Genomic DNA, 19394 nt, shown 5'->3' with positions numbered 1-19394 from the left:
ACTTAACAAATCATCAAAACAACCTTGAAATGAATTAATAAACAAAAAATTCTCCTAATAGATGTAGAAAACTATGTGCTATTTGCATGAAAATATGGGAGAAAGTATGGAATCCAGAAACCAATCTTACATCCTAACATATGCTGTGCACACACACACACACACACAAAGAGAGAGAGAGAGAGAGAGAGAGAAAACCACAACAGTAGAAAGGGCAGACATAATAAAGCTTCTGTAAATTATTAGTTAATTACAGAATTTAATTAAGAATTAATTAAAAACAAATTACAAAACTAAAATTTTCTTAAAATCATTAGTTTGAAAATATAAAATAACTTAAGTATGACCCTGAATCCCCAAGTTTTAGAAATCCCTTTACGATACACCCAGAGGAGCAAAGACATAATGGAAATCTTTTCATAAATTTGCCTTAAAATGTAGGTTGTCTAGAGGATCCAAATTCTAGAAGTTGGAGATGCTACAGCGGAGCATTATTAGATGACAAGAAATTGTTCAGAACTTGAAAAGGCAAATCTTAAGCATATGAAATCCTACCCAGATTTTTAGAGTCTATAACTTCAAAATAATATAGTAATGAGGGGATGGGAACCATGAACGACCCATCAGAAATACACTGCATTCATTCTCCGTTTGTATCCTGGGACAATGTTCCATGTTTGCTTGTGTACTGATGAAGGAAATGAACCAAGAGCAGAAGAAAAGTAAGTTGGCAAGTACCAAAAGTACATTTTAAACATTTATAGTGTCCGTTGTCTACGAGCCTAATTTTTTATGCCAATTTTACCAATTTATTTTCCCCCCAGGAACTACACAAGAAAATGCAACCCCAAAGTCTGGGTTATTACAAACCAAAGGAGAAATTTAGCTTAGTCTATAAGGTGTTGATTCTATGTCATTAAAATACATGAGGCTACAGAATTATACAGTTGCCAAAGCTCTCAGAAGTTCAGCTGACAGCATCCCTGCCTTCCTGGTGGTTAGGTGAACACCTGCATGCTGAAGCACAGCAAAAGAAGAGAACTTTATTGTGAAGTTAAAAAAAAAAAACATAATTCCCACCTAAAAATGGGTAAGTTAGGCCATATGTAAATTATATCTCCATGTAAATAACTTTAAAAAGGAAGAATTTAACTTTAAAAGTATAGCCATAAAATATTTTCTTTAAAGAATAAAGATGTTAATTATATTAATAGCCTGAATCAGCTACATTAATGTTAAGGCAGGTTAAGATATGAGTGTATATAAGTAATACCCCATTTACATCCCCCATGCTCTCTCTCCAGAAGAGTCTAGGTGCATTTTCTCTTTTAATGATGAATGCATTAACTTCTAATAATAATTCTTCTGCATGCTGGCAGGGTGGGCACTGGCCCAATGGTGGAGACTCAGCATAAAGGCTCTTCTCAATTTGGCTCTGCTGCCCTAGTCAGACTCCAAGGATGAGCCCTGGCGATGGCCCAAGGGAATGCGGTGTGGGGGCTCCTGTGGGAACAAATAAGGAAAGTGCGTTGCTGGGCATCTGATCTTTGGCAGCATAGGACAGGCGTGCCTGACAGGTTGCCAAATTGAATATAACTCTTAAGAACTAACTTATGAAAGGACCCACCAGGCGTTGTCAAAGATTCCCTTCCCAACACACTAGAAAGCATTCTCAGAGGGCAGAATGGTCCTTGTCAAATTATTTATAGGAGATTGGTTCACATACTCTGAATGATATGAATACTTCTAATTATATCCGAAGATGCCAAATGTCACTACAAACTTCGCCGAGGGTTCCTGTTGCCAAGTGTTTTGCCCTGACAAAGAGGAGGGAGCTGCAGCATCAGCACTTCTGTTCCTATATAAGCAGGGCTGCCCCTCATACCCTATCTCCGCCAAGAGCCCAGAGGTAAGTGATGGGTGAGAGCATTGCGAGCCTAAGGCCTGGGCAAGCAACAAGAACCCAGTGGCTCGCCCTGAGCATGAACCAATTCCTCTTAAGCTAGAAGGGTGGGAGAACTTTTAGATTCTATATTATATGGCCAGATTGCAGAGCATCACTAATGGAGAAAACTTCCTGTTTCACAGTGCAAGACAGTCGTGACTCTACGTTTTCATCCAGACCCCCATAGGTAAGACTTGGATATTTTCATTTGTTGATGATCGAGGGGATTTTAGCCTAAAGAATCTGTGAATAGTTCTAAATTATCCACCATTTCCCTGTTTTTAGAGTAGGAGGTGTTTTTTGAGGGACAGCTTGTACATGCTGGAAATCATTTTTCCAGAATGTCTTATTTTCAGAGACTACTTACCCTTTCTGAAGCCCAGGATTAAAGGGACATTTGGGACAGGATGAATTTTGACAGTGAGTTATCAGCTGTAACTCTCCAGTGGCAATCAACTATTGTGTGCCAAGCCTCCTGAATAGCATTGAACACACACACACACACACACACACACACACACACACTTTTCAGACAATGTTACTTAAAACTGGAAACATAATCATCTTGTTAAAACCGTATCTGAGTTGTTTTTAAGGATTCACTTAATTTTTGTGAGCCAAAAAATACAGCTTTTCTCTTTTTTTAAAAAAAAAAAAAAAAAAAAAGCTGCAGGTATTCCAGCCACAGAGTGTTAGCGGTCATGCATAATTTAGGAGCAATTCTACTGCACTCTACAGAAGTCAGTACCTGAGAGTAAAGCTAAAAGTCCACCAGTCTAACATGCCTCCACAGCAGGGGTTCACTGACCCATGGTCCGTCAACAACGTTTGCGCATGTGGTGAACTCTTAATGCTTTTCTTTTTTTGAGTAGAAGGAAAAGAACCCCGTGGAGTTTCTGTGGGAAGAAGAGCCTCCACACAGAAGCACTCATTTCTCTGTGGTTAAATCAGTTAAACTGAGAGCTGAAATCTCTCATGTCAAAAGAGCTTTGGGAAACAGGGCAGTGCTAAGCCTCCTGCTCCCTAGCCAAAGGATGAAAATCCAGAACCAAGAATTGGTTAGGAAGTTCTAACAGCCCATGGAGAGATATAATATCAAATACCAACAAAATAAAAGCAATCATTTGGTTTTGAGCAATAATGGTTGTCTAAAAGATCAGAAAGTGTCTCTGGTTCCTTTGAAAATACCAGCAACCTTCATTTGCACAAAGCCATGTTTCCTTCCTAACTAGGTGACTGTCCCAGAGTGTGGCAGATGCAGACATTCTGCAAGAGACAAGAGGATTAAGTAATGACAGTTGCTGTAAAACAATCCGTCAACAGCTTTAACTATAGTTCAGAGGGGAAAGCAGGGTAGAAAGGTCTTCATTGTAATCAAAGATGTAGGCACCTACTCCTGGGAGTCAAGATTCTGGGAAGGACACTTGCCAAGTTCTAAAACTGGGTCCTCAAATTTTCACAAGGTATCAGATTGCAGAAGGGGTCTCAGCCTGCCCTGAAAACCCTCACTTCAAATCCTCACCCACATTTCTGACTTTTGTTTTTTTCTCTCTTTTCAATGTCCCCTAAGGCCGATACCTCGGCTAAATAAGCCGCAGCCATGAGTACGGGTTCGGACGCGGAGATGGCTATTTTTGGCGAAGCTGCTCCTTACCTCCGAAAATCGGAGAAGGAGAGGATTGAGGCCCAAAATAAGCCTTTTGATGCAAAAACATCTGTCTTTGTGGCGGAGCCCAAGGAGTCCTATGTGAAAAGCGTCATACAAAGCAAGGAAGGAGGAAAAGTGACCGTGAAGACGGAAAGTGGTGCAGTAAGTGACAGCACGGAGGGGCCGCTCTGGGATCATTTCTTCCACTCTGTCCAGAGGCAAGGTCTCGCTTGCTAGGGATGCCTGATCCTGCAGCCGCATAAGCGCATAAGCGTCCTCCTCCTAGCATGAGGTCCCAAGATTTAGGAGCTAAAGGAGTTGAGGCTATAGTACCCCTCCCTTCCCTCAGGATTCTGCTCATTAATATTGGCCTCCACTAGGTCCCTTTACTTCCCATGCAGATCTTAATCTCCAAGCCTGGGGGGGGGGGACTACCTAGTACTATCACAAAAGTTCCTGGGCTACTTATGTAGTTCCATAAGGTACTGATACGTTTAAAGAAGTTTCTTGTGATGGGTGGGATGAGAAAAAGAATTAAAACTGCTTGGCCTAGAAAAAGAGAATAAAAGGGTAAGAAAAAATCTTGTAAAAACATGAGTAGTACTGCAATAACCAGGAGTCTTCGGGTCTCTATTTTGTGTTCCAGTTTCATTTCCTCTGGTTATACAACCAGGGAAGTGTCAGTAGCCAGTTCATGGAGGGCTGGGCTGGGTGGATTCGATCAACGCACACTGCATGGGTGTCTGAAAACAATCAAGCTAAACCTCCTGAATTTGTACAATTAAACGTGTCAATAAAAAGTACAAACTCCTACATTATCATGGGAAACAGATTTCCTTAGCATCGGACCTGAAAATAAAAATGCTCAGGCCTTTAAAAGGCACTGAATAACCATGTGATGGAAAGTGTGCTCAGTTGTAGCTTTATAACCAGAATGAACAGGCAGGCATAAAACCTATCTCAAACCACTCTGCCTCCTTACCAGACTCTCACGGTCAAGGAAGATCAAGTCTTCCCAATGAACCCACCCAAATACGACAAGATCGAGGACATGGCCATGATGACCCACCTGCACGAGCCCGGAGTGCTGTACAACCTCAAAGAGCGTTACGCAGCCTGGATGATCTACGTGAGAGCCCCTTTTAGCCCATTTATTTCTCGTAAAACAATGAAACAAGAGACAGTAGATTGACTTTTCTGATCTTTTCTCCAGACCTACTCAGGCCTCTTCTGTGTCACCGTCAACCCCTACAAATGGCTGCCGGTGTACAACCCAGAGGTGGTGGCGGCCTACCGAGGCAAAAAGCGCCAGGAGGCCCCGCCTCACATCTTCTCCATCTCTGACAACGCCTACCAGTTCATGCTGACGGGTGAGTGGGGCATCTGTTTATAGGAATGTGCACACACAATTGGGATGGACAAACGGAGCTCACTCCGGTCTTATTATAAGACACCTGTGCCTCATGGGACCTGCCATTTCCAAAGACCAACCACAGCATGACATTTGCTTTTTCCGGCAGTCATCTCCACTTTAGGATGTGAACGGTGACACTCCGGAATTCACTGACCCGCCCAAGCCAACAGGGCCAGCAAATGGCAGTTCAGACAAAGCAAGTAGTCAGTTTCTGAAAACAGATTAGTGCCTTCCCTCATTTTTTTTTCCTAACTTGGATACAAAAAAAAAAAGTTCAAAGAGATCCTTTTAAAAGTATTTACCTCCTCAACAGTCTTTAAAAAAAAAAGTCTCAGGCATATCCAGAGAACTCTGAATTCATATGTGGATTTTCAAATGACACAGCTGATGTTGCCAGCCTTAGGGACTGAGTGTGAGTAAACTGGAGATAGTGCATGGGAAAAGAGAACCTATAAAATCCCTCCCACAGACTTTGAAACATTCTCCCACTCAGGTTTGTTAGTCCCACTTTATCAAAGCATGCTCATGATAGGTCTCAGAACAGCACTAAATCCTTTGATCTTCACATACCAAATGCCTCTGCATATGGCCTCAGTTCCCACGTTCCCTGTCTCCTGTGGAGTTTTGGTAGCTGGACATATTTCTCTTTTTTTTTTCTGTTCATATTGCTGTTCTTGTTCATGTCTTGTTCTTGTCTTTTAAAGGGAGGTTAAGGGGAGGGAAAGTGACACAACAGGGACCTCCTATGACAAACTGGCCTGGACTTTCACAAGGACTCTGTGTCCACCTTCCTTAAAGTTGCCCAGGTGTTGGCTCCCACCAGAGGTTTCAATATACAGAAACTGCAATATACACCAAATGACTCTCCCAGCTTTGGGGCTACCCTAAATTTAAAATCACCTAGGCTGCCAAACACAATTTTCACACAAAATTATACAGAAACATGGCATTGACCTGCTTAGAGTTATTTGAACATTGGCTAAAACACTAGACCATTGTTTTCTTGTCTGTTCTCCTAGATGCAATAATGTTGTACATGATTTTATTCATGTTAGAAAAAGAAGACAATCTTATTGATCCAAAATTCATACCCATTTCCTTGAACAGAAGCTCAAGGTTTTTAAAGTCTAAGTGTGTACATACATCTAAATAGCATGTAGACTTGTATTGATTTTCTCTGGAAATACTTTTAAACTTAGAAGTCTCAAAAATCCACAATCTATCAATTCAGAATTGCAGAGTTGATAAACTAGAAATTTCATAAAATGCATTATTACATAGAAATAAATATTTATATTAAAAGGAAATCAATCAATCAATCAATCAATCAATTAATAGACCATTTCCTATTTGACATCGCCAAGAGTCAAATTAGTGACACCAAAATCTGGACAGAGAACAAGAAGTTGAGAAACAGGCAAAATGGACGTGAAAATACCTATCTTCAACCTTACCTAGTTCTGTAACTCAAATTTAAGAAGCTATTTTCTCCTCTAAGTCTCAGTTTCACTGTCTGCTAAGTGGGAGATGTCACCTAAGCAACATTTAAGGTCTTTAATGACCTCACAATCCTGTGACTGCTACTTCTTATAACTAAAATCACCTGATGTCTGTGGTTTTCTTCAAAGTAATCCAGTGAGGTTGGAATAGCATAGCAATGCCATGAAATTGGCCACGTATTAATGACTATTCCTCTGTAGGATGGGTGCCCAAAGTCTCATTATTATAATCTTTGCTCTTATGTGCATTTAAATGTTCTAGTAACAATATAAAGTAATAAAATATATCCACCCATGCATTTGGATAACTATGATAAAAAATAGAAAACAGGAAGTATTAGAAAGTAGTGAAGAAACAAGATACCATCCATTGTTGGTGGGAATGTAAAATGCCAAAATTGCTATGGAAAACAATAAATGATTCTCAAGCAATTTTACTATAATAAGGATCTGATCTATGGTTCCTACTTCTGGGAAGCTAGCCAAAGGAGCGGAAGCAGGCATTCCAAGATCTCTTTGCAGGTCTAGTCCATAGCAGCAGCATTTATAACAGCAAAAATATGCAAGAAACCCACACACCCACCAACTGATGAAGAGTTAGGCAAAGGATGGTATAGTCATGCAATGGAATAGTACTCTTCCTTTAAAAAGAGTTGATTCTGGCAGTGCTACAACACAGATGAGCATAAGTAAAAAAGTCACAAAGACAGACACTGTGTGATTCTGTTTATATGATGGCTTAATTAATAATCAACTTTGTCAACAGAAAGTTGAGGAGTGGTGGCCAGGTCCAGAGGAATGGGAAGCCACTATGTAATGGATACAGAGGGTCATTTTTACAAGATGAAAAGATGTTTGAAAGCAGGAAGTACTGATGATGGCTGTACAACATGAGAGAACATAATCCCACAGAACTATACACTTAAAATAGTGTAAGTCTAACCAGGGAAACAGGTCCACGAATAAAGCGCTTCCACATAATCAGGAGGAACATAATGTGGCTCCCTAGCAACCAAGCAGATGCAGCCTGGGCCTGGGGGATGTAGGATTCTCCCCACCCCCAAACAAACTGGAAAGCTAGACTAGATGTATCTGTGAGCTTTAGGTTCAACTGGGAGACCCTGCATCAGTGAACACAGTGCAGTGATCAAGGAAGACTCTAAGGACCAGTCTAGGGATTCCATATGTGTATACACTCAACAGGTGCTCATGCACTTACACATACACACCACAAAGACACATGGAAAATTTAAAAGGTGATGGATTTTATGTTATGGGTATTTACTAAAAAAACAACAACAATAAAATGAAAAAAAGAAAAAGAAAATAGTTGATTCCTTGCCTCTTGCTTTCACAAATCTTACTCTAAGAGTAGATGAGTCTGGGTTCATCCATCATAATTACTTTCTGTTGAATATGCATAGTTTTGACTGGTGGTCTTTATTGCTTCCACAGATCGTGAGAACCAGTCCATCCTGATCACGTATGTGACTTTCTTCTTCTTTCTGGTTGGCAGCAACTGTCTTAACCATTGCTGGTAGATCGCACAGTTCTGACCTCCTTTCCCCTGTGTTTAACAGCGGAGAATCCGGGGCCGGGAAGACTGTGAACACGAAGCGTGTCATCCAGTACTTTGCAACAATTGCAGTTACAGGGGACAAGAAGAAGGAGGAGTCTGGCAAAATGCAGGTGGGTCTAGTAGCCAGAATATGGGTTCAGACTCTGCTATCGTGCACAGAAGTCTGGAACCCCAGATGCAAAGACTGTTCTTTCTAGGGGACCCTGGAAGATCAAATCATCAGTGCCAACCCCCTGCTGGAGGCCTTTGGGAATGCCAAGACTGTGAGGAATGACAACTCCTCTCGCTTTGTGAGTTTCTGGATCACAAAGGGACCCTACCTGTCCTTACTTGCTGGGATCATCCCATTTAAGATGACATGCTAGATGCTTATCTCTGTGTGATTCAATGTTTAGTACTAAATATGTCTTTATATTTTCCAGGGCAAGTTCATTAGAATCCACTTCGGTACCACAGGGAAACTGGCATCAGCTGATATTGAAACATGTGAGTAACTGGACCATGGAAAATCTAAGTGGGGGAGACAAGCCATCTTGGTTGCATGGCCATTCTGCAACATTTTCTATGTAAGAAGCCTGCAGAACAGCACTTGGCTGCTAGAGTTGTCGGTGAGATAATGCCAGACTCACCCACAGTTCACTATTTCAGTATCTCAGTCTCACCCAGCTCTCAGTCTTAGGCTAATGATCCACTCCCCTTTGCAGAGGACTTCCAAACCTCAGAAGCAACTCTAATTTCCTACCTCCAGAGTTACCTACCAGTTAGCTCCAATTTGGTAAATGTCTCCAATGTAGACTTTACCATAGATAATGTGAGGTGATCCAAAAACACTAGAAGCTGACTAGCACACAGAGGTTGTGGATCCCCCATTTGAAACTAATTCCGGGGAAGAAGTGGGCTTCAGTGTTGCCCCCACATGGAAAGGTACATGGCGACTGTCATGTGTTCTAATATGTAACTATGGGAAGAGCACACTGAAATGTAGTGTCCCTCAGTTTGTAGGGCCAAAGACACTAAAGTTTACAATGTGTCAAAAGAATGTTTTCCTAGTTTGATCTCTTTCTTTCCAGATCTTCTAGAGAAGTCTAGAGTCACTTTCCAGCTAAAAGCTGAAAGAAGTTACCACATTTTTTATCAGATCACCTCCAATAAGAAGCCAGAGCTAATTGGTAAGGAAGAACTTTAAGTTTGTGGGATGGGAGGTAAAAATTTTATACTAACAATTTCTCATGTCAAACATCTACCCTTAATTCTGTGTGCTCAGAAATGCTCCTCATCACCACGAACCCATACGACTTCGCCTTTGTCAGTCAGGGGGAGATCACGGTGCCCAGCATTGATGATCAAGAAGAGCTGATGGCCACAGACGTAAGCCATAGTATAGACACACACTTTCTAAAAAGCCCATGCTGTGTGGGAACGGCAACAGCGAGCCCCACAGAGGTGTGGTCACCTTGGTGTATATTATAAATTCTTATAGTGTCTTCTACCCTAACCTCTGCCCTTTCATCTTTCCTGCTAGAGTGCCATTGATATCCTGGGCTTCTCACCTGAAGAGAAAGTGTCCATCTATAAACTCACAGGGGCCGTGATGCATTATGGGAACATGAAGTTCAAGCAAAAGCAGCGGGAGGAGCAGGCTGAGCCGGATGGCACTGAAGGTACCAAAATACCCTCTACGTAGGTTTGAGTCGGAGAATTTTCAAATTGAAACACTTTAAATCCCAACCCATACCCCTAGCTCCTTGTGACTGCATTTCTGAAGACTACAGCACACTTTTGTACACATATGGCTTCCTCCACACCCTCCCTTTTCACTCCTCCTTTACTTCATCATCACTGCCAATTAAAATAAGGTATATCAAACCTCAGCAGCCACATATAAGCTCACCTAGGGCCAGAGAACTGGAGACAGAATGAGGTGGGAAATCTAGGTAGGTCAGATGCATCTACACACATATGTATGTATGTATGTATGACATATGTATGTATGATATATATATGTATGTGTGTATGTATGTATGTATATCACATACACACACCTGTCAAAGGCAACAAGCAAGAAAGATAAAAAGGAGCGGACAAAGAAAATAGCAACCACCACCCAGTTACTCACCTGCCCCAAAACATGCCCTCCTCCCTCTCCATCTCCCTTCATCTTCTCCAGAGGTTCCCTTTCATTCTGACACATAGCACGGCACATACTTTATGTGTCCAGATATACTGGACTTTTAAGGAGGATCACTTAAGTTAACCCTTGCTGTGTTTTTAGATAAAGTAGGTTCCTTTGATCAGCTCAGGTCAAATCTAGAAAGGTAGAACCAGGAAAAGAGTCCAATTCCCCCGCCTTTTACCCTCCCTAATAGTGAGTGTTACAGCTTATTTATCTTACCCTTCCAGCAATACCTGAAGCCTTAAAGGAAGGGTCTATGTCTTGAACCTTGTACAGATTATCACAATAAACACCATTATTGTGGTTAATGAAACTGTTCTCAAATCCTACTTGCAACAAGTCAGTAAAAGTCAGTATAAGTGACCAGCCATTTAGTGACTACCAGGTACCTTAATATACATACAAAGAACCTCATTTGGCTTTTTGTGACATGATTTAAAGGTTGTTTTGGTTTAGGTTTTTTTTTTTTTTTTTTTTTTTTTTTTTTTTAATAGCCTAAATAACTGAGTAATTGGATAGGGGAAGGACAAAGGTTCGAGGCTAAGGAGGATGTCCATTATTAAACATTTCCCGATTTGTGTCACCACAGTGGCTGACAAGGCTGCCTATCTCCAGTGTCTGAACTCTGCTGACCTGCTCAAAGCCCTCTGCTACCCCAGGGTCAAGGTCGGAAACGAATATGTCACCAAAGGCCAGACGGTGCAACAAGTAAGCACGTGTCCTCCATAAACTACACACTGCAGCCCAAGGGACACGGCTTAATAACACTAACAAACATTGCTATGTCTGTAAAGGTGTATAATGCAGTGGGTGCCCTGGCCAAGGCAGTCTACGAGAAGATGTTCCTGTGGATGGTCACCCGCATCAACCAGCAGCTGGACACCAAGCAGCCCAGGCAGTACTTCATCGGGGTCCTGGACATCGCTGGCTTTGAGATCTTTGATGTGAGTTATCTTCATATTAATATGAAGTGAGGGATACAGCTTTGAACTTCAATGTACTAAGTGACATTTATATTGTACATATTGCCTGCTTCAACACTGAATCTAGCACAAGAATTAGCCCTAAAATATCTCAGAGCTAACAGAAAACAATAACAGCTAAATTTATTGAGCAGTCAGTATATTTTTGATAATATTCTAGGGACTTCAAAATGTTGCCTCATTTAACTTCCAAGAAAGAGAAGTTTATGTTATTATTATTATTATTATTGAAAAATTAATACACAAGGAAAATCAAGCATATGTAACACAAAGCCAAGTCAGGATCTATCTGCAGCATTTGGTACACATGCGAGGCATCTTGTGTTGACCTGGGCAGGAAAGGGAGGAGCCCAGCCATAGATGTGGCCTCTCCTCTTCCAGGTTTATCTTATAGAAACTATTTCCCTGTCAGGCTTCAGCTTTATCCCAGGTAATGTGAGAAAGTGAGTGATTACAGAGACTCTCAGATCGTCAACTGCTGTGTTGCACCACAATCTCTATTTTCATGGATCAGACAAGTGGGGGTATTTGATGTCAACAGACAAGAAACTAACTGTCCATTTTACTTTACATATCATTCAAGTGTCTTAACAAGCTTTCCTTAAAAACAAGACAGCCAAAGGTAAAAGTATGAACTCTTCTAGAATTAGAGAAGAGAGATCACCACCTCTATTAATAAGTTTTTCTAATAAGCCACTTTTCTATTGTATGTCAGAACCATGAAGCACAGGGCCACAGTACCTTGACATACATTCTTGTCTTTGTGTTCTTACAGGTGAATGGAAAGCAGATTCTATTAGGACCGTAGTGTAGTAGATAGGAGAACAGATAGGAAAATGAAATGTGCATTTTCAGATGTGGTACTGCACGGCTCTGTTTCCAGCACCCAGGAAGCAGAAACAGGCAGATAGATCTCTATGGGTTCAAGGTCAGCCTGGTCAGTATAGTGAGTTGAAGGACGGCCAGAGTCACTTAGTGAAACTGTGACTCTGAAAGAAAGGAGAGAAGGAAGGAAGGGAGGAAGAAAGGAAGGAAAGAAGAGAGGGAAGGAGGAAGGAAAAATGGAGAGAGGAAGGAAGAAAGGAAAGAAGAAAGGAAGGAAGGAAAAAGGAAGGAAGAAAGGATAGAAGGGAGGAAGGAAAAATTGAAGTGTGTTTGATATCTGAATACCCAAACAATATCCAGAGTTCACAGGAAAGACATTTCTTCCTGGGAGTATTGACCAAACAACAATTAGCTTAAATACTTATGTGTAACTTCACTGCTCTATTCAGATTATCTTCCACAAGAATGTTTTCATTAACAGATTTTACTCCTATAAATATCCACCTAACCCGGGAAATCTCTGCTTCTCTGTGTAGTTTAACAGCCTGGAGCAGCTGTGCATCAACTTCACCAACGAGAAACTGCAACAGTTTTTCAACCACCACATGTTCGTGCTGGAGCAGGAGGAGTACAAGAAGGAAGGCATTGAGTGGACCTTCATCGACTTCGGCATGGACCTGGCAGCCTGCATCGAGCTCATCGAGAAGGTGTGTGTGACTTTCCTGGAGGCCTCTGGCTGTGAGGATGAATGTCAGATGTCTTAAGAAACTTTAGAAAGAATCATTGTCCTTCCCATCACTTGAGAGCCAAACACACTGGAAGAGCACCATTCAGAAGTCATTCACTTCGTTACAACTCTAGCATGAGAAGGGTTTGGGAGGACTTGTCTCAGTTCAGTTTGCCCCATTTTGGTCCAACACCGACTTATATCGAGTTTAAAGGCAGCTGTGAATACTCTGTCTGTGACAGTTGGTTTTACTAAACCACTCTTGCTGGTTCTAATCTGCCTCTATTAGAGTCTAGGACATTATTAAAGGAAATAAACATTTTCTAAATAAGAACTGATACACAGACCATATAGTCAGTGTATCCAAAAGCAAGAAATCAAATTGCTTGTGCTATTTAAATAATCTCTACTAAAGAAGACTAAATATCCAAAATATCTTAAGTAATGTTTGGGTCATTTGTATTTTTGTTTGTTTGTTTGTGTGTATGTGTGTATGTGTGTTTGCACATGTACACATGCCTATGCTCAAACATTGTAGGAACATCACCTGTGCACATGTGAATGCTAGAGAAGCATGCTAGGTATCCTGTTCTGTCAGACCCTGCCTTACTCTCTTGAGATAGCTCACTAGGCTGGTGAGCTCCTACCTGCCCCACGACAGTAGGGTTAGAGGTATGCGTGTGACAATACCTTGCTTTTACCTGTGTTCTTGCACAGCAAGCTCTCCTACCTGCTGAGTCAGTTCCCCAGTTCCAGTACATCCTTTTTGAAGTAAACTAAAACTTTGACAACAAATTAATTCACTTAACAGGCCAAGTATGATAATACAAGGTATTTAACAAATTACCCATAAACTCTGTGGGTATCCTTTTGGTTGAACCTAATGCTACAGATTGAATGAGAGATAACAAAGGGACTGTTCGAGCTTGGAGCCCAACTTACTCTGTGCTTTTATTTAACTGGGAATGCTCACAATTCAAATGTCAGCCACTATATCTGCATCCACTAAGAAAAGTGAAGTTTACAGTAGTCTACTTTTCTGAATTCAGCCGCTGGGCATCTTCTCCATCTTGGAAGAGGAGTGCATGTTTCCCAAGGCGACAGACACCTCCTTCAAGAACAAGCTGTATGACCAGCACCTGGGAAAGTCCAACAACTTCCAGAAGCCCAAGCCTACCAAAGGCAAGGCCGAGGCTCACTTCTCCCTGGTGCACTATGCGGGCACCGTGGACTACAACATCACTGGCTGGCTGGACAAGAACAAGGACCCCCTGAATGAGACCGTGGTGGGGCTGTACCAGAAGTCATCAATGAAAACCCTGGCCAGCCTCTTTTCCACATACGCCAGTGCTGAAGCAGGTACTTGTGTGTCCTCCATCCAAATCAAACCATTCCCTCAGAGTGTTCCTATACCACTCTGACCCCGGGGAGCCTACGTCATTGACGGGCTTTCTTTTTTATCTCAGATGGTGGTGCAAAGAAAGGAGCTAAGAAGAAGGGCTCTTCTTTCCAAACTGTGTCAGCCCTTTTCAGGGTAAAGTATAAATTTAAATTGATAGAAACATATTCAGTTTTTATGTATTATATCTGTGCAATTTAGAATAAATTAGGAGGGACTGGGATAGCGATAGGAATCACTTTCAATATTCATTCATCAGGACAGCGATAAAACAATACTTGGGTAAGGGTGGGAGCTTTATTCTTTATTCCTTATTATGATTACCTGCTGAACTCAGGAATGACAACATGTCCTTAGAAGCTTCTTGGGCACAACACACACACACACACACACACACACACACACACACACACGCATGTGAATAAATACCAATAATAAGGATGCTTTTAAAGGAAGCACTTCTGAACCTCAGTGTGATTATCCCTGTGAGGGTTGTGTTCCAATCCCATTAACCGTGCCTTTGAGGAGATGAGATTTCCTTTGTTCTCTTTGAGACTAAATCTTCCTATGTAGATCAAACTGACCTTGAACTTGTGAACTCAGGCTCCTAGATGCTAGATCCCAGGCATGGACCATCTTGCCCGGATTTCTGTTTCCTTTGAAAATGAACATGCATTCTTCAGAGCATCCGCCCACCCAAATACATTCTCCCCCTCAGATCAGTGGAACAGAAAAAAGTCACTAAAACTGAGCCTAGTGATCTAAATAGATGGGTAAACTACCAAAGAATAATACTTCTATTTACAAAATAGTGGAGATTTTTCATTATATGCCTGAACATTCCCATAATGCAATTATAACTCTTACACAGCACAGCTCCTGCTGAGAGGACTGCTTGTGAGAATTTTGATACCTCATTGCTTTCAAAACTGAAATGCAAATATGACCAATGACCTTTGACCTAACCAGAAAAGTTGGTCTTATCCTTTTCCCATCTCACTACATTATCCCATCTACATTATCCAACAAAACAGAAGTTTTCTTTGTAAACTTGTCTGTAAAGGCACTTGTTTTTTGTTTTTTTTTGGGGGGGGGGGTTGGCAATTGTTATTTCTTCTTTTTTTAAAAGTATTCTTATTGGATTTTTAAATTTACATTTCAAATGTTATCCCCTTTCCCAGTTTGCCCCCTCCCCAGAAACCCTTTATCCCTTCCCTTCTCCCCCTGCTTCTATGAGGGTGTTCCTCCAACCCACCCACCCACTCCCAACTCTCCACCCTCAAGTCCCCTACATTGGGGCATCTATGGAGTCTTCATAGGAACAAGGACCTCTCCTCCCATTGATGTCTTGGAGGTGGCTTAGTCCCTGGGAGCACTGGGGGGCGGGTCTGGTTGGTTGATATTGTTGTTCTTCCTGGGGTTGCAAACATCTTCAGTTCCTTCAGTCCTTTCTCTAACTCCTCCACTGGGGACCCTGAGCTCAGTCCAATGGTTGGGTGCAAGCATCTGCCTCTATTTGTCAGGCTCTGGCAGGGCCTCTCAGGGGACAGCTATATCAAGTTCCTTTCAGCAAGCATTTCTTGGCATCCACAATAGTGTCAGGGTTTGGTGACTGTATATGGGATGGATCCCTCTGGGTGGCCATAAAGGCACTTTCAGGCTTAGATCTTCATGCTATTTGTTTTGATTTCCTAGTGGCTGAAATGCGTGGGAAAAGCATATGTGAGAGATATCTGCATGCATTCTTTTTGGCTGAGTGACCACTTTCTATCATAATCAATTACTCCCCCATATACTCTAGGCAGAAAATGGTTTCAAGCGCCCAAGATCCACCCCCATAGAATTATATTGACTCATGCTTTTACACTCTTCAAAAAACACAAGAAATGATCTGAATGATAAAGATTGGAATGATTCCTAAGCCAGGTTTTCACTGCAACTTGCCAGCTACTGTGAAAGTTATTAGTGCTAAAGACAAGAGAGGCCACAGAGGTCATCTGCATTGTTTCATACAAAAAGCCTAGGGAGATGGAGGATGACACAAAATCAGTCTGGTCCCTTTTGGCAGAGACAGCCTATGGTCGGTCTTCTGATGCTGGCTGAGAATACTGCCTCTGTCTGGAGGCCACTGACCATGTTGTCTGGACCTAGGTGCTATAATGGACACCTTGGTGATCTGCATTTCTTCCCAGCATTTTGGCCTTCTGACTATTTAAGCAGGTTAAATGCTGAAAGCCTTCAAAATGCACAGCAGTTATAGCCTCATATGCTTATGTCCAGTAGCTAAGATGTGTTGTGTAATTTTTACCAAAAAGGAAAAGAAGCAAAGGAAGTAAAAGAAACTCAAAACACAGCTTTCACAACTCTTCTGTCTCACTCTCTAGGAAAACTTAAACAAGCTGATGACCAACCTGAGAAGCACACACCCTCACTTCGTACGGTGCATCATCCCCAATGAAACCAAGACCCCTGGTGAGACACAACGCACTAGCAACAAACTGGGCTCAATCTGAAAGTCCACTACCTAGGATTTCACTGATTTTCTCTGTGTGCAGGTGCCATGGAGCATGAACTGGTCCTGCACCAGCTGAGGTGTAACGGGGTGCTGGAAGGCATCCGCATCTGCAGGAAGGGGTTCCCCAGCAGGATCCTGTATGGGGACTTCAAGCAGAGGTCAGTCCACTAAATGCTATGATTATGTACTATTAGATCATTAGATCTCTACTTAAATTTTTGTTCTGGGAGTTAAACAGCTTCTTCTAATTGGTGGCAGTAGGGTAAGTGATTATGCCTTTCTGACCATTCCTTATGTGTTTAACTGTACAGATACAAGGTTTTAAATGCTAGTGCCATTCCGGAGGGGCAGTTCATTGACAGCAAGAAGGCTTCTGAGAAGCTTCTGGGCTCTATTGATATTGATCACACTCAGTATAAATTTGGACACACCAAGGTATGGCTTTGACTCCTGTATACCTGACCAAGGAACCCATGGTCTAAGTAAGTGTTGGGATGACTTGTGATTCTCTGCTCCTCCAGGTTTTCTTCAAAGCTGGTTTACTGGGTCTCCTGGAAGAAATGAGAGATGAAAAGCTGGCCCAGATTATAACAAGAACACAGGCGGTCTGCAGGGGCTATCTAATGAGAGTCGAGTACCAGAAGATGCTGCTGAGAAGGTTACAGCTATGTATATTCTCGGGATCACAAGGCCCCTGTCCCCACCCCAGGGACTGTCCATCAGTTTTCCTCATTCACTGATCATCTCATTCTGAGATTAGCATGAGCTTTAAGTCCTACAACACATTAACCTTTGTGCCACCCTTCAGGCTAGCCTCCCCAGAGCTTCTCTCTTGGCTTCTGCCCCGCCTACACCCCCATTCATCTCACACACAGAATCATTCTGCAGCAAGCAGTTTTTATCATCCCACATCTCTGTTCCCAGCTCTCCGTGAAATTCCACATCGAACTCAGGCTGCTTTGCTTGGCTGTCACGGTTCTATTCCCCACCACATCTTTCGTATCTAACCATACCGCCTTTCCCAGCCACGCTAAACAATTATTCTCATGGCTGAGCAGACCTTAACACTCACCCAAATCTACCTAGGGACAAGTCCCTTTCATCTTTTCCAAATTAACATCCTCCAACTCATCTATACAACATTTCTATACATTGCTCTAGCCACACACACACATTTTACTAATTTTGTTCATCTGGATTTTTAAGGTTGGCGTAATAAGAGTTTTGAGGGTTTTTTCCATTCATCTATATCATATCTTGTGTCAAGGTATCTGCCTTCTCAGAGTTGGACTTCCTAGCAACTGAACCAATAGAAATAAAACCTGCCTGGTTTTATTTTAAACTTAAAGATGCCTACATATTGTATAAGCCACCCAAACATTGCCAGCCCATTGCTATCACTTGAAGACTGCACCACTCTTAGCATTCATTTTTTTTTCTAGCTTAAATAAAGCCACTTTGGAGTTTACTTGTTGCTAAAAAAAATGTTAAGGAACTTATTGCGCTGACAAGACTGAGAGAATTTAGAAAAGCCCGTATATTACCTGAAGGCACCAACAAGAGAAAGGTGGCTAATTCAGCAGTAATCAAAACAGGAACAGTTTGAAGGAAAGGGTAGCTGGGCTGAGGTGAGGTGAATCCTTCAGCCTATGGCCACTTACCTGGAAGCTCACAGCTGTGTGGCAACAGCAGGACAGCACAATCTGATTCCAATGGCCATGCTCTCCCAGACACTCCTGCCATAAGTGTCTGTTCTTCCTACGGCAGGGGTTGCCCAGATGGTATAATCTGTACCTTCCACACTCAGCCCATCTTTGCCAGCTTGGCAGGAACTGAGAACACTCAATTGCTTCATATTAGCAGAGCAGCGATACTGAGGACGATAGGTTCTAACTCTGATTGTCAGGATGAACATGCATGCATCAGTACAGGAAAGCCATGTTGTCTGCAATGGGTGTCAATCACACTGCGGCAGGTGGAATGATTACACCATCTTTCCCCACATTCCAGAGAATCCATCTTCTGCATCCAGTACAACATCCGCGCCTTCATGAATGTCAAGCACTGGCCCTGGATGAAACTCTTCTTCAAGATCAAGCCCCTGCTGAAGAGCGCGGAGACCGAGAAGGAGATGGCCACCATGAAGGAGGAGTTCCAGAAAACCAAAGATGAGCTGGCCAAGTCCGAGGCAAAGAGGAAGGAGCTGGAGGAAAAAATGGTCACTCTTCTCAAAGAGAAAAACGACCTGCAACTCCAGGTTCAATCTGTGAGTGCGCTCTTCTCACCATGTCATGGCAGCAAGCTGCAGGGGCTGCTTCCTGGACGTTCAGAGACTGTCACGTCAATCATGGGACTTTTCTTGAGGAAAAAAAAATCTTTTGAGGGGAGAAGATTTATTTTGTTGGTTTAATTTCCTTTCACTAGTGTGTTGAGGAGGAGAGCAAGTTACTTCTACATTACACAGGGCAAAGGGAGGATTCACAACTTTGAAGAAAGTAGTTTAAAGCAAAATTCCCAGATCTTACTCAGATATTTTATCTCTTTGACTTGGCTTCATTATCCCAGCCTTAAAAATATAGTTCTGAGCTAAATCTACTAGTACAGGGGCTTTAACACCAGCTATTTCAAAGGCTGAGCCAGGAGGATCCCACGGGCCCGCCTGGGCTATGAAACAAGGCCAAAGCCAA

The 19394-nt window shown here is 42.2% G+C and overlaps 1 protein-coding gene across 2 annotated transcripts in view; it reads left to right on the top strand.

Moving 5' to 3' along the window:
* Window positions 1-3545: 3545 nt before the first annotated feature.
* The window catches only part of Myh8 (myosin heavy chain 8), a 29148-nt gene continuing 13299 nt past the window's right edge, over window positions 3546-19394 (top strand). Inside the window, exons 1-20 of one of the 2 annotated variants that reach the window (XM_052195486.1) lie at window positions 3546-3755; window positions 4579-4722; window positions 4807-4963; window positions 7962-7989; window positions 8087-8195; window positions 8283-8375; window positions 8508-8571; window positions 9156-9254; window positions 9350-9453; window positions 9608-9746; window positions 10848-10966; window positions 11053-11202; window positions 12603-12773; window positions 13843-14152; window positions 14260-14327; window positions 16577-16664; window positions 16748-16865; window positions 17019-17142; window positions 17229-17365; window positions 18718-18973. In XM_052195486.1, coding sequence (XP_052051446.1) covers window positions 3546-3755; window positions 4579-4722; window positions 4807-4963; window positions 7962-7989; window positions 8087-8195; window positions 8283-8375; window positions 8508-8571; window positions 9156-9254; window positions 9350-9453; window positions 9608-9746; window positions 10848-10966; window positions 11053-11202; window positions 12603-12773; window positions 13843-14152; window positions 14260-14327; window positions 16577-16664; window positions 16748-16865; window positions 17019-17142; window positions 17229-17365; window positions 18718-18973 — 2688 coding nt within the window. Of the gene's footprint in view, window positions 3756-4578; window positions 4723-4806; window positions 4964-7961; window positions 7990-8086; window positions 8196-8282; window positions 8376-8507; window positions 8572-9155; window positions 9255-9349; window positions 9454-9607; window positions 9747-10847; window positions 10967-11052; window positions 11203-12602; window positions 12774-13842; window positions 14159-14259; window positions 14328-16576; window positions 16665-16747; window positions 16866-17018; window positions 17143-17228; window positions 17366-18717; window positions 18974-19394 lie in introns of both variants that reach the window. The other variant, XM_052195485.1, reaches the window with a different exon arrangement.

This window comes from Apodemus sylvaticus, chromosome 10, assembly GCF_947179515.1.
Source record: "Apodemus sylvaticus chromosome 10, mApoSyl1.1, whole genome shotgun sequence".
Lineage (NCBI taxonomy): Eukaryota > Metazoa > Chordata > Mammalia > Rodentia > Muridae > Apodemus > Apodemus sylvaticus.
This window is presented reverse-complemented; position numbering and strand designations above follow the sequence as displayed.